General features: G+C 42.8%; 1 protein-coding gene across 1 annotated transcript; it reads left to right on the plus strand.

Annotated features, from left to right (window-relative positions):
• Positions 1 to 29: 29 nt before the first annotated feature.
• On the plus strand, positions 30 to 22,916 carry ache (acetylcholinesterase (Yt blood group)). The gene is made up of 9 exons (XM_085760080.1): positions 30 to 258; positions 14,117 to 14,663; positions 15,707 to 15,930; positions 16,429 to 16,689; positions 17,528 to 17,750; positions 18,530 to 18,766; positions 19,718 to 19,910; positions 20,402 to 20,580; positions 22,119 to 22,916. Exons 2-9 carry the CDS (start codon positions 14,225 to 14,227, stop codon positions 22,238 to 22,240), a joined length of 1,878 nt encoding a protein of 625 aa, XP_085616206.1. The 5' UTR covers positions 30 to 258; positions 14,117 to 14,224; the 3' UTR covers positions 22,241 to 22,916.
• The last annotated feature ends 260 nt before the right edge of the window (positions 22,917 to 23,176 follow it).

Here is a 23,176-nt window from a genome sequence, read left to right on the forward strand (position 1 = left end):
ACTTATCAGCAGCAGCAGCAGTCTCTCTCCCCTCCTACCGTCACTACTGCCTTACGGTCCTCACGGCTGCGTGAATGTGGAGCGGACGCGCCGCTGGGAGGACGCAGCAGCAGCAGCACCGACATTAGGTCTCGGACAGCCGGCACCTCCTCCTCCTCCTCCTCCTCCTCTTTCTCCTCCTCTTCTTTTTGAACGCTGTCGGTTGCACACGGAGCGCCGCCGGTCCCGGTGTCGCTGTTCGCCGCCCAGCAGAGCGAGGTAAGGACCGGAGAGGGAGAGGGAGAGGGAGGGAGGGAGAGAGGGAGTGGGAGGGGGCGGTAAGGCAGCGAGCCGTCGGCCGGCCGGGGGTGGGCAGGTAGGACGCAGCCTGCAGCCAGGAGCCGCTCGGTTCAACCAGGAGGAGCAGGAGGAGGAGGAGGAGTAGATCTGTTGCAGCCTCAGACCCCACGAGGCTCATGCATGCAGCTCCCCCCCCCCCTCCACCCTCCAATAACCGACACTTAGATGATGTCTGTAGCTACATGTGTGTGACGGATGGACGGATGGGATGCCCTTTAATCTTATTTTACATCCTCGGTAGTCATGGTTACGGGCCATCATCACCTCTCCTCCTCTTCCTCCTCCTCCTCCTCCCAGAGAGCCGGAGTCAGGTCAGCCACCTGAGAAAATGACCTGTCATTTTTTTTTTTTCTTTTTTTTTTTTTTAAGTTAACCCGGTGTCTCTGGAGCTCAGCTGTGATTGGTCAGGAGCACGAGGGGGGGTTTCAGCTCAGGTGGGGGGGTGCGGGGGGGGGTTCTCATTTAGTTTCTGCTGTAATTGCACTGGAGGAGGCAAATAACAAAGCACAGTCAGGTGTGTCTGTGGATGGATGGATGGATGATGGCGTCATGTGGCTGCTGTGTTGTTGTCATCCTCCTCCTTTACACACATTCACTTCACAAACACACACAGACACACACACTCTCTCCACAGATGTGTGTGCATGTGTGTGTGTGTGTGTGTGTGTGTGTGTGTGTGTGTGTGTAACACCGAGGCCTCTCCTCCTCTTCCCAGAGTCTGACTCAGCATCACCAGCGTCTGGCTTAAAGACACTATAATTAACTATAATTATGCCGTTTGATCCAGATAGTGTCACTATGTGTTGTGTGTGTGTGTGTGTGTGTGTTTCATCTCCCAGCAGCTCAGATCTCCGACTGCTGCTGCTGCTGTGTGTGTGTGTGTGTGTGTGTGTGTTGCGTAACAGTGTGTGCGCTCTCAGGGATGCTGCTGCTGCATGTTGACTGAAGTCAGAGGACGGACGACGACGACGACGAGCTGAGGCCAAGTTAGCTGACGATACGTTACTGTGGTTTTAAAACATCCAGCTCCTCTTCTCCTCCTCCTCCTCTCCATCTCTCCTTCCCTCACTCCCTTCCTCTTCCTCCCTCTTCCTCTCTCTCTTGCTGTGGCTGCAGCTCTGGATTTAATACCTCTCTGTAAGTAATAACAGTAAATGCACTTTGGCAGCAGCGAGTGCACATTCCTCATTGTCAGAGCGAGGAAGAGCTGCCAGAGTGTAATCACTGCTGCAGGTTCACCCAGGATGTGAATCTCTTAACAGCAGAAGCAGCAGTTCGCTAATGTATAGTTAAATTTATTATAAAGTTTCAGAGACAAAAACTGAAACGCTTTAAATTTTTAATTCAAAAAAGAAAAGAAAGAAAAGGCTGAAGTGAGTCTTGTATCGACTGAGAGGAACCAGACGTCTCGACACCTGATGTTATGACAGGAAGTCATTTGTTATTTGTCAAGTAGCTTACACACTGATGTTCACCCAGAGAAGCAAACGCTGATGATCTGACTTTTTCTACAAGTCGTGTAGGAGCTGGTGTCGTGTCACTCCACATGTTTGATGTGGTTATTGTACACTGGATCCGTCTTCTTCTTCTACTCTTTATTTGACGTAGCGTTACGAGGCTACATTTCCTGCATCACACACGTTTCATGCTTTAGGTCTGGTTTTGACTCACCTGACACCTGAGCACCTGAACATAATGCATCTGTTTAGTCATTCATTATTTATCTATTTATTGATTTGAGATATTTTTTTGAGGCTGTTCACTGGATCCATCTTCTTCTACTTCTTCTTCTACTCTTTATTTGACGTAGCGTTACGAGGCTATATTGCGTCACATCTCCAGGAGCCACTGGAGCTGTAACGTTACATGCTTTAGTTCTGGTTTTCACCTGACACCTGAACACCTAAACATAATGCATCTGTTTACTCATTGATTATTTATCTCTTTTAATGATTTGAGATATTTTGGGGAGCTTTTTTGGTGGGTTCTTCTTCTACTCTTTATTTGACGTAGCGTTACGAGGCTACATTGCCTGCATTACATCTCCAGGAGCTACTGGAGCTGTAACGTTACATATTAAGTCTGGTTTGGACTCACCTGACACCTGAGCACCTGAACAGTGTGTGATGTGGCTGTGATGTCATCACCTGGTCTGAATGATGCATTCAAGTCCAGTAGGACCAAACCGTTATTCAGACGAGTCCTGGTCTTATGGTTGGACTTGATTGACTTGAACCTAAACCTGGTCTTCTGAGGGGTTTTCACCCTCTTATCTCCATAATGCATCTGTTTATGCATTGATTATTTATCTATTTATTGATTTGAGATATTTTGGGGGGCTTTTTTTTGGGTTCACTGGATCCGTCTTCTTCTTTTTCTTCTTCTACTCTTTATTTGACGTAGCGTTACGAGGCCACATTTCCTGCATCACATCTCCAGGAGCCACTGGAGCTGTAACGTTACATGCTTAATGTCTGGTTTGGACTCACCTGACACCTGAGCACCTGAACAGTGTGTGATGTCATCACCTGGTCTGAATGATGCGTTCAAATCCAGTAGGACAAACTCATTATTCAGACGAGTCCTGGTCGTATGGTTGGACTTGATTGACTTGAACCTAAACAGGGTTTTTACCCTCTTATCTCCATAATGCATCTGTTTATGCATTGATTATTTATCTATTTATTGATCTGAGATATTTCAAGGGGCATTTTGTTCTGCTTTTATTTTGATAGGGCAGGAAAGCAGGGGGAAAGACAGGGGGACTAACATGTTGTAAAGCTGGTCTAGTCTCAGTCGGCAGTCGAACCAAACCATGCTCTCAAACCACTTGACCAGTGAGCACACCCATACTTATTGATTATGTATCAGATATGATGTATTCCATGGCCCAATTGCACAGTTTTAATGGCTGTAACTATAACATCCACGCGTCCTTGTAAAACCACGTTAAACCTCAGAATAATAAACATGTTTTAGTTTCCACAGCTCACTATAGCAGTGCAGAGGCAGTGTGTGTGTGTTGTGCTTGTGTGTGTGATGTGCAGCTTGACTTGTTGTGACCTGTGCAGCTGTGGGTGGGGTGAGTGCAGTTTCATGTGGGAGTGTTCAGGTTTAAAAAGAAAAAAAGAAGTTATATTATACTGTTCAAAAATACTCCACAGAAAACACAAACGCGCACGAATGTCTCCATGATGGGAACAAACACATTCGTCTTTCCACATTTACTGACAATCAGGGAAGGGAGAGGAAGGGAGGGGAGGAGAGGGGAGGGGCTTCTGCATCATGTTCGGTCAGTGAAGGCACCACGGCTCCACAGCTACAGCAGCCACCAGACTAACGCTGTGGTCTCCATCAACATCAGCCTTCGACCTATTTCCTCTAATGAAGTGGACGGTCAGAGGCAAGCAGCAAATACTACCACACCACACCCCCTGCATCTTCCTGCATTTTATAATCCAGCAATCGATTCATTAATTATTGGTCTGGAACATCTTTCAGACTCTTAATCTATCTATTATAATAATTAATTGATATTCAAGGAAGGAGGAGGTTTACATCTGTAGTTTTCACAGTTAACACTGAATATCCTACAAGCATGGAGACTGCACTGTAGTTTATCTGACTCATACACACACACAGACACACACATGGACGCCCGCACACACACACACCATTGTGCTGCCCCAAATACTCACTAGAGCACCAAATATGGATCATTCCCGCACTGAAGATCAGGCTCCTATAAATGTCTCTGATTTCCTCTTGTACTGAAATATGAAAATAGGGAATCTGCAGCTAAATAAAAAGTAAATTTAGATCAATTTCATTTATAAAAAACATGTTTTATCACAAGAAACGTAGACCCTGAAAATACGGTCCAGTCTGACAGTGCTTGAGTTGTATATTTATAAGACTGTGACTAGTTATACGGCCATTTTCCAGTAATTAATGGTAACTGCAAACATAAAATGATATTTTTAGTCATTGTTAAAGCATGTGAAAACTATATGAATGATGAAATTATCTGTAGAGACCGAAGCTGTTTCTCTAAACATGTTTATTTCTGCTGTAAAATTTGACATTTTAACATGGGAGTCTATGGAGACTTTTAAAGACTCACTCTAGTGGTCATTGGAGGAACTGCAGATTTAAATCTTTATTAATTATTAAGGCTTTGGTGACAAATATTCAACACTTTATGCAACAGGACTATTACTGCTGTGCTGCAGTAAGATTGTGTGTAATTTCCTGTTGCTGGTGTTCACATGTTATCAGGTTATGCTGCTCTCTTTAGCTTAACAGTTAGCTCGAGTTAGCTTTGGTTAGGCGGCAGGTTTTGTTTGCCTCCTTTAGTGATACTGATAACAGAAGAGAAACGACTTGTAGCAGTGATCAACACCAAGCTATGTCTACCAATACACCTAAAGAAAAGATATTTAAAATGTTTCCACAAACTGTAACATGTGCACACGTGAATATGGGCCAGGGATGCACTATAGTTTATCATCACAATGCATCTGACAAATTATATCTGTCATGCACAATTCACAGTCTGTCTAATCCTCACTTACTATCACATATTATTTTCCTATCTCAAATAACTCTGTTGATCAACAGAACCAGAAAAACTGTAGGAACTCACAGTAGGAAAGGCTAAAAGCTACTTTAAAAAAAAAAGGTAATAGTAGAAAATGCATAATTTATGTAATGGCATATTATGAAACTGAGAGTAGAGATGTAAACAACTCCCTGTGTTTGTGCGGACGTCGTCGCCCCACCGTGGTCCAGACAGACAGATCGGTGTCTGTGCTGCAGTAACGTGACCTGGGTCGATCCATCCCTTATTCATTAAAACAACAAACCACCTTCACCTTGATAGTGTTGACGGTAACAGTGAGAGCTTCCTGCTGCAGCCACGGACGGCTCTGTGGTCGGGATCTTTCCTCCTCTAACCGCCTCGTACATCCTCTCCGTGTCCTACTCCTGACCGAAGATTAACCAGATAGTGATTGATTGTCTTTACTGTCTCGGTTATAGAAGTACTGCATGTATCTACATTAGGATTTCCCTCTGTGATTACAGCGTAGGACGAATGTTTGACCTCCCTTTATTGAAGTAGTAGTATAGTAGCTGTGAAAAATCCAAGGACGTTACAATAACGAGTGCGGTTTCAAACGCTGTTTAAAGCTTTGTTTTGTTTTGTTTTGTTTGCTCCATGTGTCTCGCTCTAAGCCCTGCTCACTACCGTCCTCATGGTGTTTTACTCTACTGCACTGACTGTGTGTCTATGTGTGTGTGTGTGTGTGTTTATGTCCTCTAATCGTGGTGTTGTGTGAAACATTAGATGGCCAAACTGCAAAATGGAAAATTCCAGTGATTCCCCCGCTGCCAGTCTGTCTGTCACCGAGCAGAGATGCTTCACTGCTCCCGGGGACTGTATGTGTAAAGCTGAGTGCAGGTTGTTGCACATTACTAGGTAACAGGAGTCTGTTTGTATTTATCACTCACAATGAGATTCTTCAATTGTAAAAAATAGTTCATGGCTCCATACAGTATAAAGGTAGATGTTTGTATTAAAGCTCCATACAGTATAAAGGTAGATGTTTGTGTTAAAGCTCCATACAGTATAAAGGTAGATGTTTGTGTTAAAGCTCCATACAGTATAAAGGTAGATGTTTGTGTTAAAGCTCCATACAGTATAAAGGTAGATGTCCATGTGTAGTGTGATTATAAAGCAGCTCTAGGTTCTATATTAATACTGTGAAAGTATCAAAGCCTCAGTCCACAGAGAAATGCACACAGCCTGTATTCAGAAACTGAGCCTTAAAACCAGCCGTCAGGACTTCCTGTCACTTTGTGATGTCACAACAACAGCAGTCACCCAAAGCCCCGCCCATCTTCAAACGCTTTGCAGGATTTTGGTTTCTCTGAGTGTTTTAATCTGAAATCTGCTCTATATTTCTATTGGATCACTCAGGAAAACAGTCAGCCAATCAGAAGACAGGCTCAGAGCCTCCTCTCTAGGTGGGCGGGGCTAAGCTGAGGGCAGAGACTTTGCTTTGTTGTGACATCACAAAGTTACAGGAAGTCCTGACGGCTAGTTTTTAAGGCTTTAAACTGATTCCATTTTCATTTCTAAACATGTTTATTCCACATGCTTCACTTAAAACCACATATTGGAACTTTATATTAATACACTTAACTTGTAAACAAAAAATGGTGTACTCATAAACATGTTTCTGTACAGTCCATACTCTACAGGCTCTGGCTCCTCTGTCGAGTGTTTTATCCTGAGCGACACATGACTTGCCCCCGCCCCCCAACCCCCCCTCCCCAGTGAAACCAATCCTCCTGTGAACTTCATACACAAATTCCTCAGTCTAATTTGAGAAGTGACACACTTTCTCCCACCCAGTCACATCTCCTCCACTCAGTGTCTTGCTCTGCCCTCCTCTTCCCACCTTCTCTGTTAATCTAATCCTCTTTCCCTCCTCTGTCCTCGGGGATCGTCTCTCTCTCTCACAGCAGGTACGCCGACTGATGTTTATGCAGCCAAAATAACAAGTTCAACACCTTCTCCTCCAGACGTTACAGAGTCAAAAATCGATGTATTCACCATGTAGGGTTCGATATTTACCGATCTGAGGTGTGTAACTGCACACTGGAACATACACTAACAATCCCACAATGCAGTGCAGCGCTTTTTATAGCAGTAAAATTTACAGATGTGAGGCTTGATGATAAAGTCCGAGATCTCAGTCTGTTTGTGAAGTAGCTGCATTTCTGCAAACTCATCAAACTGTGTTTTTTTGGGGGGGGTCAGTTGTGATTCATCGTCGTTGTCGTCACTGTGAGCTGAGCGCTATAACAACCGACACATCTGTCCACATCTGGAACCTAAACAACCACAAAGGTCGTTATAATCCTCTCGTATGACCCACGATTATGACTTTTTCATCATTGGTAGGTTTATGATCGTATTTATTTTACTTTCTAGAAATTAAAAATAACAAATAAATGAATGGAAAGTGAAACCAAACTATGATTTGAGGTTTTATAAATGTTTAATTTACAATAATGCGAAAAAAAACAAGAAAAAAAACTGTCAAATCAGCTCAGACGATAAAAGACTGAAGTGACTCATCCATCTGATCTCCTCAGAGACCTCGTCCTCTGCTCCGTGGCCCCTGGGGGCCCCCTTTTTCTTTCTGTGGTAATCAGCAGCTGACGGTGTGGAGACATCAATTCTCTGTGGAAACACTAAAGTGACAACACAGTCTGTCTGAGCTGTTATCCACAGTTTATGGCCTCGGTGTTGTTGGTGATGAAAATCAATCAAGAGGAGGAGGAGGAAGAGGAGGAGGAGGAGGAGGAGGAGGAGGAGGAGGAGGAGGAGGAGGAGGAGGAGGAGCACAGCTGCAGTGGCGGTCGGTCGTTTATACTGAGTCTGGATGAATGTTGAACATGTTTTCAGTGGTTTCAAGTCGTCTCCACAGTCTGTTGACATCACATCGTGTCATGTGTGTTACGATCAGAGATGGACAGAGTACTCGACCCCAGTACTTGAGTAAGAGTACAAATACTACTGGTCAAAATTTACTCCGTTACAAGTAAAAGTAGCTCAGTCGACATGTTACTTGAGTAAGAGTAAAAAAGTACTTGCTTTTAAAGGTACTTAAGTATCCAAAGTACATGCTTTTAAATTTACTTTAAGTAAGAGTAAGAGTATAGAGTACATTTCTTATTTTTCACATCAATGAATTTGTTTCTAAATGAATTTAAGGAGCTTTTAACTCTTGTTTCTGAGAATTAACTCTCTGAAACCAGCTGCACTGATGTGCTGCTTTTAGGGGTTAGGGTTTCCTTCTTTGACAAACACAGCTTGTGTCCAGTAGTATTATAGAAAAAAGAAGAAAAAAAAAGAGCAGACCTGAAAGTAACGAGTACTTTTCAGCCTTCCTAGAAATTAACTCGAGTAAAAGTAAAAATATTTGTCTTGGAAATGTATTCAAGTAAGAGTAATAAGTACCAAAGAAATCTAAAGTACAAATCCTCTGAATATGTACTTAAGCTACAGTAAAGTAAGTAAATTTACTCCGTTTCTGTCCACCACTGGTTACGCTGACGTTGACTGACAGCTCCTATCAGACATATAAACCTTCTTCCCGTGTTGCTCATATTTTCTGCGAACACTGAACTGAACAAATGTGTTCACACTGGCGACAGTGAACGTCGCTCATGTTTTACGGCTCATCCACAGACAGGAAGGCTCCAGTCTTCTCATCGTTGCTCCACACACATCTGTAGGGAAAAATATGGAAACTTCATCATTTTATCTGTGTCTGATACTGGATCTGATGTGAGCTCTAAGTCCGTGGGTCCAGACGAGGAACCATCAGGACCTCAGTGTTGTTTACAGTCTATCATCTACATGTTTCTACCACAGTTGGCAAATCAACTGGAGGCGGGGCCAGTTCCTCCTCGGCTTTGTGAAGGTGTTGAAATCAAACAGACTCCTCATAGTTACCAATTAAAAACAAATACAGGTCATATATGACATGAACAGAAGTTAAAACTGTGCAACGGCTGCTTCACTGCAAGTATATCAGCACCTAAACAACATATACGACGTTTACATCATGCAGTATATACAATATATATAAGATATACAGCATATTATTATTATTATTATTATTATTATTATTATTATTATTATCTTTATTTAACCAGGTTTGTCTCATTGAGATCCAAGATCTCTTTTGCAAGAGAGACCTGGCCAAGAATGGCAGCACATAAAGTTTCAACACATAGTCACATTAATCATAGACAAAGAAGAAACAAACAAATAGAATACAATAACAATTGAACTTTCAAAATTAATTAAAATAATTTACAAGATTAGTCAAACATTTGCACTCAAATAAAACATTTGCACTCCTGAAGCCTGGATTTAATGGAATTTATCATGGACTTGAATACATTCAGAGATACCAATACCATACCATATAGCCTTCAACGGACATAGACAATTAGGAATATCCAAACAACATATAGAAGACTCACAACACATAGAAAATACACCATATTACAAACAATCTACACAACACTTATGTACAACGTATAGACTACAGCATTAAAAACATATATCATACACCAAGGTTCAACAGCAACATGGATCGTGTTCGTATGTTTCACGTGTTTGACGTTCAGTCTCGTCATGTATGTGATTGTGAGTTTCTATAAACGCACGACAATGTGTGGGACACAGTTGTCTCCCACCTGTCAGGTCAGAGGTCGCTGTTTATGTTTTGTAATGTATGGTTGTCATAGCCACAGGATTAGCTTGGAGGTACTGTAAGGGATAGGCGGCAGCTGTGTGAGAGTGTGTGTGTGTGCGTGAGAGTGTGTGTGTGTGTGTGTGGATACTATTTCTGAACAGGTCCAGCTCAGTCGTACATAGAGGATCTATTTTGGTGATGTCACCTTCCTCTGTCCCTCATGCAGACAACACTCACACAGACAAAGAGGAGGATGAAGATGTTATCAATATTATCAATATCGTCAATGGACCAATGGACAGACGTGACATTTAAAGAAACACAACTTGCAGTTTGTTTGCTTTCGTAGATCATCAGTGTTGATTTTACCTTTAAAGGGATAGTTCACCCAAAATTCAAATTTCACTCATTATCTACTCACCCTCATGTCGACTTAGGGCTGGGAGAAGTTTCAGAGTCCTCCGTGGCTTCTCTGAGTTACAGCGGGGCTCCGTGCAGCACTGCATGTCCATATGACGGTAGCGAACGGAGCTCACTTTTCTTCGTCCAAAAAGACACACCAAAAAACATCCAAGTACCCCCATACTGCTCATCTGTAATGTCCCTCTTGTATTGAAGCCCTGACATGAGAAATTGTTCCGAAAAGAATGATTAAGTATATATTTTAAGCTTGTTTGTAGCGGAAGCTCCCAGTGTCTCAGTTCACTGCTCTTCCTGTGTCAGTGCAAATCACGCGGAACAATCTCTCATGTCGGGGCTTCAATACAAGAGGGACATTACAGACGAGCAGCATGGAGGTATTTGGATGTTTTTTGGTGTGTCTTTTTGGACGAAGAAAAGTGACCCCCGTTCGCTACCGTCATATGGACAAATACTGCTGCGCCGACCCCCGCTGTAACTCAGAGAAGCCACGGAGGACTCTGAAACTTCTCCCAGCCCTTAGTCGACATGAGGGTGAGTGAAATTTGAATTTTGGGTGAACTATCCCTTTAATGGGATCAGACACAATTAACTGCAGCTACCACCACCTACCACCTCCCATGATGTCACAGTGATGTCATCGCAAACGCACAACAGATTATCCCATCCTCTGCTGCAGTGACGCACACACGTGTTTGGTTTAATTCATGTGTTTCAGTCTTTATCCTGCGGGATGGAAACACTGAGTCGTAGCGATACAGATGAACTTACGCCTCCAAAGCCAGAGACACAACTTACAACCTGCAGCTGAGTTGATTACTGCTCTACAACTACAATGTTATATATATACCAATACCAGACTATATAATCTACAGCTGAATGTGAAGGATGTTTCTGTGGAACAAGCCAGCAGGCTGTTTTATTTACTGTCATGTCAAACACCATTTAAAGGATTGTTTGTTCGTTCTCATAATTTGTAGTCTGTCTCGTTCTAATCGCTCTCGTGTTCACAACCTTCCTCATTGTGGTTTACTCCGTGGATCTGCCTGTGTGTGTGTGTCGGCTGTGTGTGTGTGTGTGTGTCATGTGAAGCAGTGTGGTATTTACCAGGGTTTTACTCTGATTCCTTTTTATAGCCCTGCTGACCATCACCTGTCTCGGTCTTTGTTGCTCAGTGGACAGCAGCTTTAAACACATGATGATATAGAGCTGGAGACCGAAGCCAAGAGACTTCAGAGACTGCGGCAGGTTTGATTGATTAGATCGGGGTGTAAGGGCGCAAGAAATATATTGAGACACTAAAATATCGCAATATGTGATGATGTGATTGATTCTTATAAACCCTGTGTTGATATTTTATCAATAATTAACATGGCAACAGTGGTTTTGTGTTGTATTTGAGCCTCCAGTTGATGGAAATTTGTTTAGTTTGTACAAAATCTCGTGCTATGATGTAGGATGTTGTAGGAACTGTGAAATACAGGTGTAACTGAGTCTGAACGCACAAAAATAATCTGTATTTGTTCTTGTATACAACACTGTGTTCTTTATACTATGAAATTTTATCTGAAAGTAGATTTTTTGGGGGAAAAAATCCAATATATTGCAATATATCGTATCGTCACCGTCCTTCCGGATATGTATTGTATTACCAGAGACTTGATCAGCTGATTGTGATGACTGGTCTCTGATCAGCTGATTGTTATCTCTTATCATGCCGTGTAAAAAAAAAAACGACAACAAAAACTGACAGCGAGTGAGTGTCATGACTTCCTGTATCTGGCCCTTCAAATTAAAAGTCCTATAGCCTTTCATATAGCTACAGTTCAGTCATGATTTTGACTTAATTCTGACAAGACGCGGCTCCAAATGCTTGGTCGACTATTTGGGGGCAGCCCTATTAAATTCTGTGCAAAAAGATGTTGAAGCACAGTTATGTTAAATACTTCACAGTTTGAAACAGTAAAATAAGTAGTGAATTTAAAAGTAGCCTACATGGGATCTGTTTTTTGTTTTGTTTTTTAAATCGTGGTATCGAATTAGTATCGAGAATCGTGGAAATTCACAGGTATTGGTATCGACTACTGAAATTCTGGTATCGTGACAACCCAGCTAGGTCTCTGATCGACTGACTGTAATGGCTGTCATGTGATCTGTCAGAGGAATTTATCAAATTATTATGATTGATAGATAGATAGATTAGATTATTTTATCATTTGATGCTCTTAAAATGAAAGTTTGTTCATAATTGATCAATGAATTTTTGTCCAAATTTGCACACGTGAACCAAAACAAATCAGTTTTTTTGAATAAATGTAGATAGATAGATAGATAGATAGATAGATAGATAGATAGATAGATAGATAGATAGATAGATAGATAGATAGATAGATAGATAGATAGATAGATAGATACTTTATTTATCCCGAAGGAAATTCAGTTTCTTAGCTGCACAATAAACAAACAATCATTCAACAGCAAGACATAAAAAATAGTAAAAAGTAGTGCATTGAGAATAGAATAAATGAAAAATAATACATTATAAAAACAATAAATAACCCATGATAATAAAAATGCAGGATAGCAGTGGAAAGTGCAAGTGCATACATAGTATGTGGGACATCATTCCCCTCGTTCCCCAGTGATGTGTTATAGAGGCTGAGGGCTCTTGGCAGGAAGGACTTCCTGAGTCTGTCTGTGGAGCAGTTCAGAGAGAGCAGGCCCCTCTGTCCCTCCACCATTGTTCATTGTGCTGAAACCAGTATGATGCTGATGCTGCTGAGGTCCCGACAAGTTCATGCATGTGTTCAGTCCCTGTCCCAGTGCTGTCGTCTCTTGTGCTGTTGAATATTTGATGACTCTTTTCTGGGACGGCCCATCTACGCTACCCTCTTCATTGCTGCTCTGTGATTATGCACCGTCCTCTTCAGCACTAACTAACTGTGTCTGTTTGAATCTAGACATGCAGCGTGCTCCTCAATCACACTGTAAATGTATAACTGATTCAATCATGTGAAGAGTGACTTGATATTTTATCACAGTCTGTTTAATTATTACAAGAAAATTTGAGTTAAAATCAATGAATTAATCGTAACGTTAGTCAGAGTGGGAGGCTGTAAAGGTGAACCGGTGGCTAGATCATTTTTCATGTTCATGTGATAATATTTAACTTTTGTACTCTCAATTACATTTTAGTTTGCAGCTGGCATCAGTATAATTCTTGGACTTTGTTTTCATATATGTCTTTATAACAGAGTTTTATACAGCGTGGTCGTAGACTCGATGATATCCAGAGATCAGAGAGTTCGTAGCAGATGTTCATGACCTCCGGAGGATGACGTGTTATCACTGATGATCCTTTAAAGGTCCCATATTATACTCTTTTTACTCAATTTCACTCAGCTGTTAGACGTCCAACTAAACTGTATTTGAAATTTATTGCCCCAAACTGATCCGTGGTCCTGAATGTCGGCTGTCTAAAAGTCGCTCAAATGAGCTCTACTGAGAACAAGCTGTTTCAGTGCCTGCACCTTTAAGTAACATGGTTACTGTACACAGCAAAGATTATTACCACTTTATCACTTAAAATTGGTCGGTATTTCATCAATTTAGCTCAGGAGTTTCTTGCTGTGCACTGCAGCCCTAGAAACAGACGTGGTAGGTGTTTTATCGCGCTGAGGGGCCGGCCTCACTCCCGTCGTGACATCACCACAGGAGCTGAGACTGAACAGCCTGTTTTAGCACCGTTTTACCAGTCGGTGGGCTGCAGAGTCGATGCAGGACCCGTTTGCTTTCCTCATTCTAGGAGTTGGTAGGCTCAGGGAGGACCAGTTTATGTATGTAGAGACCAGAAAAAAACTGTTTTTCATAATATGGGACCTTTAAGTTTACAGATGTGGTGTGAAGCTGGTTGTCTGACTGCGTCTGAACAAATTTCGACTCTATACCTTGATGACACTTCTTCAGACTTCCACTTCCTGTGTCCTCTCCTCCTGCTCCTCATCTGATTTGCCCCTCCCCCTCCAGTCTGTTCTCCATCACCCTCTGTAATCACATCACTCTCTCCCTCTCTCTAGATCTGAGGGGAAGCAGACCAGACCAGACCTTCCCTCCCTTCCCTGACCGGAGAGAGGGAATCGCAGCCGCTGCTTCAGCCACACACTCGCTCTTCCTCTGCCTCCATCATGCAGACTTCCGCTCTCCTCCTCCTCCTCCTCTCCCCGATCTTCGTCCTGTCCCTGCTCATCCCCACCTGCTCGGCCCAGAGCGACGCAGATCTCACGGTACAGACCCGCACCGGTCGGGTTCGCGGTACCTGGATGTCGGTGCCGGATCGAAGCTACGTCTCGGCTTTCCTGGGTATCCCCTTCGGCGAGCCTCCCGTGGGCAAGAGGCGATTCCGTCCCCCCGAGCCCAAGCGCCCGTGGACGGGGGTGTACGAGGCCAACGCCTACCCCAACGCCTGCTACCAGTTCGTGGACACGTCGTTCCCCGGCTTCCAGGGCAGCGAGATGTGGAACCCCAACAGGGAGATGAGCGAGGACTGTCTGTACCTCAACGTCTGGGTGCCCTCCTCGCCCAAACCACACAACCTCACCGTCATGGTCTGGATCTACGGCGGAGGTACTGGGTCTGATTCTTTTTTAAGACTCTTCCAGTCACTCAGGCTCTTTTAGGAGAAATTAAAAATAACACACACACGCTGTAAATTAGGTCAAGACTATTCAGCTGGTAGTGACGGGAATAAACGTCACCATTTATTCTAAATTAAAACACTGACTGAAATAGGGGAAGATTGACTTTATGATGCCTTTTAAAGCAGAAGTAAGCGGAATGCTTGTGTTAAAGGGACAACGAGGAGTTCACACTACATTTATGAGCCTCCGCGGGCACCGTGAAATTCTTTGACCGGCGCAAGACGGACTCATTTCAAAGGAGGTTAAATCGAAAGCAACTGGACTTAGTTATTTGTCTAGGAAGACGTTTCACCTCTCATCCAAGAGGCAGAGAGACGGACTCATGTTTTCATTCATCAAGAGTTAAAGTCAGAGGTTCGAAGACGATCACATACCGTCGTAGTTCCAGCCATAAACGACGATTTGGCGGCGTTATTCTCATAACTCGCCACGAAACCGAAAGTAAGGAAGCGCTGGTCGGCTCACCCAGCATTTCCGCCACCACTAATAATAACAAAATAACAATAGAGACAAAACGATATATTTATCGAAATGGGCCCATTAACAAGTGTGGGTAGCGGAGATTCATCCATATTAATATGAGACTTTTTTATTGTCGAGAAACTCCTCGTTGTCCCTTTAATATAAGTCTTAAATAGTTATATCTTCCGACAGCAATCACTTACATAGAGTGTTTGGTCCGAAACACGGGTCTGTCAGTCACTCTGCTCTGCTGTAAGCTGAGGAGAAAACTTTCCTTGTATCCTACAACCTTTATCCAATGAGGAGAGAGAACGGCATAAAGGGGCGGTCCTCTCCCTCTGACAAGAAGTTAGCCAAAACGACCGGATCGCTTACTTCTGCTTTAACTCATCAGGTTTATCTTTATATAAAGTAGAGTGGCCCAAGGTCCGATTATATGCAGACGACATGCTGGTTTACACTGGTGGCCATAGTAACCTTTCTGATGATGATATTGAACTCCTGCAGGTTTCTACAGTGGCTCCTCTTCTCTGGATGTGTACGACGGTCGTTACCTGGCTCACAGTGAGACGGTCATTGTGGTTTCCATGAACTACCGCATCGGCGCCTTCGGCTTCCTCGCTCTGCACGGTTCGCCTGAGGCCCCCGGAAACGTGGGTCTGCTGGACCAGAGGATGGCGCTGCAGTGGGTGCAAGACAACATCCATTTCTTCGGCGGAAACCCCAAACAAGTCAGTTATCTCTGTTTTATTTCCAGTATCTACACAGAGAGCAACAGGAGGAAAAGGCTCGCACACTGATCAAAAATGGCAATGTCCACCAGAGATTAACGGATGCAACAAAGGTTTAATGGTCCATCAGACAACAAAAAAGAAGACAGACTGAAGATGGCTGTGTAGGCCGAAACGTTTTTGTCTTACTTATTTTTGTTTCTTTATCTTATTTTATCACCTTGGTTGCACTTTTTTGTTGTTTGATGGACCATTAAATCTTTCTTGCATCCGTTAATCTCTGGTGGACATTGCCATTTTTGATCAGTGTGCGAGCCTTTTCCTCCTGTTGCTCTCTAATGTTTGTTGGCCTACGCACCTGAAAAGATGATTTTTCTTGACAGTGAGCAAGAGCGCAAACACCTCTTCTCCTTTTTGTCAGTAATCTACACAGGAAATCAAACGTGAGCTAATTCTACCCGTCCTCTCCACCTGCCTTCTTGCCCGCTTCTTCAACAGGTGACCATCTTTGGGGAAAGTGCTGGTGCTGCTTCAGTAGGCTACCACCTCTTATCTCCAGACAGCCGACCGACCTTCACCAGGGCCATCCTCCAGAGCGGCGTCCCCAACGGCCCCTGGGCCTCGGTCAGCGCCACTGAGGCCCGCAGACGGGCCACGCAGCTGGCGAATCTGGTCGGCTGCAACGGCGGAAACGACACAGAGCTGGTCGACTGTCTACGCGGCAAAACACCACAGGAACTCATTGACCAGGAGTGGCTGGTAACACTGATTCTGGTGGAAAAGCTATGCTGCCCTAGCCAAACCGCAGTAACTACGCAGTGAAACAGTGAAACTGAGAAAAATGGCTTTAAAGTTTTTTGATTTGCCTTCCAAATGTGTTGTAGGTAGATTAGTGAAAATACACAGATTTGACAGGTTTTCATTAAGTAATATTCATGCAATTAAATACTATATGACCACATATTTTACATTTTACCCCTAAAAAACAGATGCTGCGTTCTGGTGCCAGGTTTCCTTAAACAGATAGCTAGACAGGTATGCTGAGGCAAAGTGCAGTAGGCTAACTACAATGTTGTTGTTTTCTTCCAGCTTTCATGACTTAATTACTAACTTTGGCCACCTCAAAAATGATTAATAATTTGACAGTACAAACTTTAGTGAGCTAACATTTAATGTCCAGTGTTTAGCTAAGGTGTTATGTGCTTGTGCTAACCTGTCAAAGCTAATGTTAGCTAGCTACCGTAACTGGCTAACAGTGTGTAATAGAGCGCAGTAACTGCAGCTGAAGTACAGGGGGAAAGAGGCAGAGTGCAATAACTGCGCAGTTACTGAGGTTTGGCTCAGTTTCAATAGTGATTTTGTAGCCTAGTTACTGCAATTTTTCATAGGCTACCTCATATCTCAAAAACTGAGCAAAATTGGCCGCTAAAAATTTTACACAAGATAAAACATTTATTGACAAGTTCAATTTCACAAAAAACTCACTTTGGAATTTCCACGTAGTTACTGCGGTCTGGCTTAGCAGGGCAGTATGGTCTGGTTATATTCATCTCCTCAGATCAACTCGATGCTTCATCTGTCGTCCTCCTCTGAGCAGGTCCTGCCGTGGTCGGCCCTGTTCCGGTTCTCCTTTGTCCCCGTCGTGGATGGGGAGGTTGTGCCCGACACTCCCGAGGCCATGCTCAACTCGGGCAACTTCAAAGACACTCAGATCCTCCTCGGGGTCAACCAGGACGAGGGCTCCTACTTCCTGCTGTACGGAGCTCCAGGCTTCAGCAAGGACAACGAGAGCCTGATCTCCAGAGAGGACTTCCTGGAAGGTGAAGATCCATCTCAGATAGTATTAAGGCGACGTGTTTAGAGCCTGTTCGACTTCTTGACCATTTACCGCCATGTATTTGAATGGGACATATTATGGAAATATTACTTTTTGAAGAATCTTTAACATATTTCGGTGTTTAGTTTACCTTCCGGTCCCCAAAATGTGAGAATTGACAATAAAATCTTAAATTTGCAGGCTCCTGAGGTTGAAATCCATGTGGCTTTTACGAGCTGTTCCCTCAGTTGTCATCCAATGATGGCATTAGTTTTTCGAATTTGCATTATACCACCCCTACCTGTGAATACTGGTACCAGTATAGGGGGCGGGGCCTGGTGAGCAATGGATCATTTGCATTTAACTCTTTGACTGCCAACCATTCTCACAGCAGCTTCCTCCAGCTTGCCAGGCATTTTCCAGCTTTTTGACTGATTTTCGTAGACCCACCATATATTATGTACTCTTACTACATACACATTCAACCTATCAAAGGAAAGATGAGAGTCTCTACTTTCCAGCAAAACAACTGTTTGTTTCTACCCTGTTCCAGTCTTGTGAAATTGGCAGTTGAATATAGGTTAGTTTAGTCCAAAATGCCATTTTGCCACCAGAAAAGAGGTTTTTGTGTCGGCTGTCATTTTCAGGTGTACCAGTACAATTGGCAAAGACAAACATGTCTTTAAGACACCTGGGAACTGTTTTAGTTTGTGGAAAAGGAGCATAACATGTCTCCTTTAAATCCCAGAGCGGTGAAACCCTTTCCTCTTCACCTTCCTCCAGGTGTCAAGCTGAGCGTCCCACATGCGAACGACATCGGCCTGGAGGCGGTGGTGCTGCAGTACACCGACTGGTTGGATGAGAACAACAGGTTCAAGAACCGAGAGGCCATGGACGACATCGTGGGCGACCACAACGTCATCTGCCCTCTGGCCCACTTCGCCCGCTCCTACGCCCAGCACAACGCCCTGAAGGCCAACATGGACGGAGCCGGGATGGTGAACAATGCAAACTCACAAGGTGACGTAGGATTTGACTGTTATTGTGTGTGTAATATATAATGATCATGATTATTGTCATTGTCAACATCAGTTCTACTTAATACAGTGATGTTTGTTGAAGTATTTGGATCTTTCTATTTGTAAAACACTCTTGATGAACTCGTTAGGCCTCAAAGTTGTGTCATTTTAAATCGTGTTTTCAATATGTGAAATGTTAAATTGATCTCAGGAAATAAATGTTGACCTGGACTCAAGGATCAACTGATTAGAAGTCGATGGTCAAAGGTCAAAATCCAATTTCACCGTAAATGTTCACACCGGCTCAGGAAAGAGGAAGTTGTTGTGACTATATTTCTTGTAACTTGTGTTGGTGGTCATTAGAGCACTGGAATAAGAGAGTAACGACGCCACCATTGACTCCCATGGTAAGGGTTTTGCGCCCCGAGTGGCAGGATATGGGTATTGCAAAAAGTGCCCAGAAAACCCATTCACTTCAATGTATGTGTGTTGCCCACTTGCTTGTAAATTGATGAAAACGGACGTGTTTTTGTTTTTAGTTGTCTTGGTCATATCAGATTACACTTATAATTTGTTTATTATAAAATGTAGATTGAAACATTCATGTAGAAAACATTTTTTTGTTTGTTTTTTTACTAGCCTATGTGTTAATGTTTATCTGTAAAGGGTCCTCAATGATGCTATTAACGTGGGTGATCTAGAAATGTCCTTAAATTATTGAAAATACCGCACTTGCTCATTCACCAACAATGCAGAGATGTCAGTTCTTGGGCGCTTTTGCAGTAATACCCATATTCCTCCATCAGGAGGCGCTTCCATTGGACCAATGCGTGTCGTTACCCTCTTATTCCAGTGCTCTAGTGGTCATGAGATCGTCATCTGCAGAAGATCGTTCCTTCATTACTGCAAGACGACAAAAAAATAACCCAAAAATCATCCTCTGCTGCCACAGGAGCAGTTTTCATGTACCTGTTTGACCACCGAGCCTCCAACCTGGCCTGGCCGGAGTGGATGGGTGTGATCCACGGCTACGAGATCGAGTTTGTCTTCGGCCTCCCGCTGGAGAAGAGACTCAACTACACTCTGGATGAGGAGAAACTGAGCCGACGCATAATGAGATACTGGGCCAACTTTGCACGAACCGGGTGAGGCGTCACACTGCTAAAAACTCAAAATCTTACCAAGACTATTTGTCTTATTTCTAGTCAGAATGCCATTTCTAGTCAAAACAAATCTCATTATACTTAAAATAAGACTCATCACATTAAAAAGTAGCTTGTTTTTAGACACTTTTTACTTCTTTCAAGCAGATTTTCACTTGAAATAAGTAGAAAAATCTGACAGTGGAGCAAAACCTGCTTTCACTGGCAGATTTTTCTACTTATTTCAAGTGAAAATGTGTTTGAAACAAGTGAAAATGATCTAAAAACAAGTTAATTTTTAGGTGATGAGTCTTATTTTAAGTGGAAAGAGATTAGTTTTGACTAGAAATGAGACATTTTCACCAGAAATAAGACAAATTTTCTTGGAAAGATTTTGAGTTTTTGCAGTGCACTGGCTGAGAAACGAAACGAGCAGCTGAGCGTGGAGATGCCGGTTTTTTACTGATTTCGGTTGATCTGTCTTATTTTGTCAGAAATCCCAATATGAACCATGAGGGGGCGGGGGAGACCAGGAAGCGCTGGCCTCAGTTCACCATCAACGAGCAGAAACACGTCGGACTCAACACCGAACCTCTAAGGGTCTACAAAGGTCTCAGGAACCAGCTGTGTGCTTTCTGGAACCGCTTCCTGCCACGCCTCCTCAACATCACCGGTAAACAACCTGCTCATCATTGTCAGGTCGCTGCAGGGCGGCTTTCGTTTTTTAACCTGCTGCCGGTTCCTGTAGAGGTTCTTATCTTCGGTCATAAAGAGGCAGCTCACCCGACACAGGCTGTAAAGATAAAACACAGAGCAGCACCGAGGGCAGACACGTGAACACGGAGGAAATGATTAATTTGCATTGTCAGATAAGGTCACAACATTGTATAAATAAGATATAAAACAAATAGCAATCATGAATACAACTGGATAAGACTCACTGGTAGGTTTCACTTACAACCGAGTCTTGTGGCTGCAGCAGATTCAGACTTTTTAGGGACGAAACATGATGGACCTAAAAGTGCAGTTCCTCTCCTGACCGCTAGAGTGAGTCTCCAACAGGAAGTCAGTCCTCAGAGACTAGAAATATCCAATTCTACAGCAGAAATGAACAAGTTTTTGGTACAAAAACAGGTTTGGCCTCTGGAGCTAATGCCCTCCTTCATGATAACTAGATCAGTTTAGATATTTTTAAGGCTTAAACTCATGAACACTTGATGGTGTGACCACTTGGTTGAGTATACACTAAACTATGCCCCACCTCTTTGCCCATATTTGGAATAGAGTCAGTTTTTTCCAGCCAGTTAATATCTATTGTGGCTTTCTATGACAGAAACATAATCTATAAACCCTTCAGAGATGAACCATTGTTGTTGAACTATTGTCCAAATGCTAATGCTAATGCGCTTAGCTTCATGTCATGTTTTAACTGAGGCTGTAACGATACATCGCTTCAATGATCAACAAGCCAATAACACTGAACCAAAATGGATATATTGATGCATATCATTGTTTGTGAGACGCGCTTTTATTTTGAAATGACCCTGGCCCATCTGAGTGACGAGGATCTACTGCGATTTCATATCACATTTGCAGAGATGTGTGTAGCTAATGACTAAAATCTAAAACTAAAAGATATATGTTTTGAGACTCTTAATAGGAGAAATGTTTAGGCTACAATCATACTTTTAGTTTAGTGTGTTTATTTCGGTCTTATAAAAACAAATACAATAGACAAATATAAAGGTATAAATACAAAACAAAACAAAACAAATCAAAACAAAAACACAACAAGCAACACAATTCACTTTGACCGAAGATGTGTAGGCTGAAGCATCAGCTTATTTTGCCTACCCTTCTTAAATTAACATTTTCCGTTCACTCATTTTTAAATTTAATGCAAACTTAATGTTCTTTCTGTTTTATTTTAATAGCATGTGAACATTGTAAAGCTCAATATAGTCAACAGGAGGCTGATTTGTATAGAAAGAAAAGATAATTTTTCATTTAAATGTCTGATTAAGCTCAGAAATAAAAACATCAAATGATATTTTAGTTGCTTTTTTGTGATTTGATAATAATTGGAAGTGAACAATATCGATCACCAGTCCCCGAATCGAATCAAAATCGTTGCCCATTGAATCGACGGTGAAATCGTCTCGTATTTAAACCTTTAGACTGAAGCTCTGCCTCCTCTTTTCTTCTCCTCAGACAACATCGACGAGGCCGAGCGCCAGTGGAAGGTGGAGTTCCACCGCTGGTCCTCCTACATGATGCACTGGAAGAGCCAGTTCGACCACTACAGCAAACAGGAGCGCTGCACCGACCTCTGAGCGCCTCGGCGGAGAGCTGAGACCGCCAGGGAGGAGGGGGAGGACGGCCCTCCATAGCCCCGTTCACCTCCATCTTTATTTTTTTATTTTATTATCATTATTATTATTATTATTTTGAATGTGTGTGTGTGTGTGTGTGTGTGGGCTCACAGACTCAGACTCTGTGTGTAATCTTATTTATATTATTTATACTATTTATTTATGTCTGTTCGGAGTTTGTCTCAGTGGAAATCTATGGGCTATGGAGGGAACTGGTCACCAAGTGTGGAGGAGGAGGGTTAGAAAATGATGTGTCATTACCTCGAGTGTGTGTGTGTGTGTGTAAATGAGTGTGTGCAAACGAGTGTGTATATGTGTGTATATGTGTGTGTGTGTGTTGAACTCAGACAGGCCCATGACACTGCACCACTGCTGGTTCACTGTGTTCAGTTTCTCTTCTCTTTTCTTCATTATGACCACTATATCCCCGACGACGCGACGCCGACGTAGCGCGACCTCTTAATGTCTCAGGTGGTGAAGCTATGCCAGGTTTTTTGTTTTGTTTTGTTTGTTTAATTGTTCGTTTGTGCGAACCGTCTCCATGGAAACAGTAGACTCTCTCTAGTCTCTAGTCTGTAGTAATCTGAATCCAGGTTACAGTAGAAAAACGGAAACAGATCTCGGACGTCGGCATGTTGGCAAAAGTCAGAATATCAGAAGAATTAAAAAATAATAATTATCGATAATAAATAATCAATGAATTATCTATTTCTCCCTTCAATCGATCATTAAGTTATCAACTAAACAGTTTAATTCAGTAAACTTGATTGATTAACGGAGAAATCGTGAGCTTTTAGCATTTTTTTTTTTAGCTTTGATCGCCATTGGCTCCCCCTAGTGGTGGCAGCACTGTGTTACCATGGTGATGATGATGTCATACCACTTCACTTCCTGTCT

This window comes from Trachurus japonicus, chromosome 18, assembly GCF_045865225.1.
Source record: "Trachurus japonicus isolate A0001 chromosome 18, Traja_1.0".
Classification (NCBI taxonomy): domain Eukaryota; kingdom Metazoa; phylum Chordata; class Actinopteri; order Carangiformes; family Carangidae; genus Trachurus; species Trachurus japonicus.

Coding starts and splice junctions, on each gene's coding strand:
- ache (XM_085760080.1), top strand. CDS start 14,225: ATGCAGACTTCCGCTCTCCTCCTCCTCCTCCTCTCCCCGATCTTCGTC. Junction 17,751..18,529: donor CAGAGAGGACTTCCTGGAAG/GTGAAGATCCAT, acceptor ACCTTCCTCCAG/GTGTCAAGCTGAGCGTCCCA. Junction 18,767..19,717: donor GAACAATGCAAACTCACAAG/GTGACGTAGGAT, acceptor CTGCTGCCACAG/GAGCAGTTTTCATGTACCTG.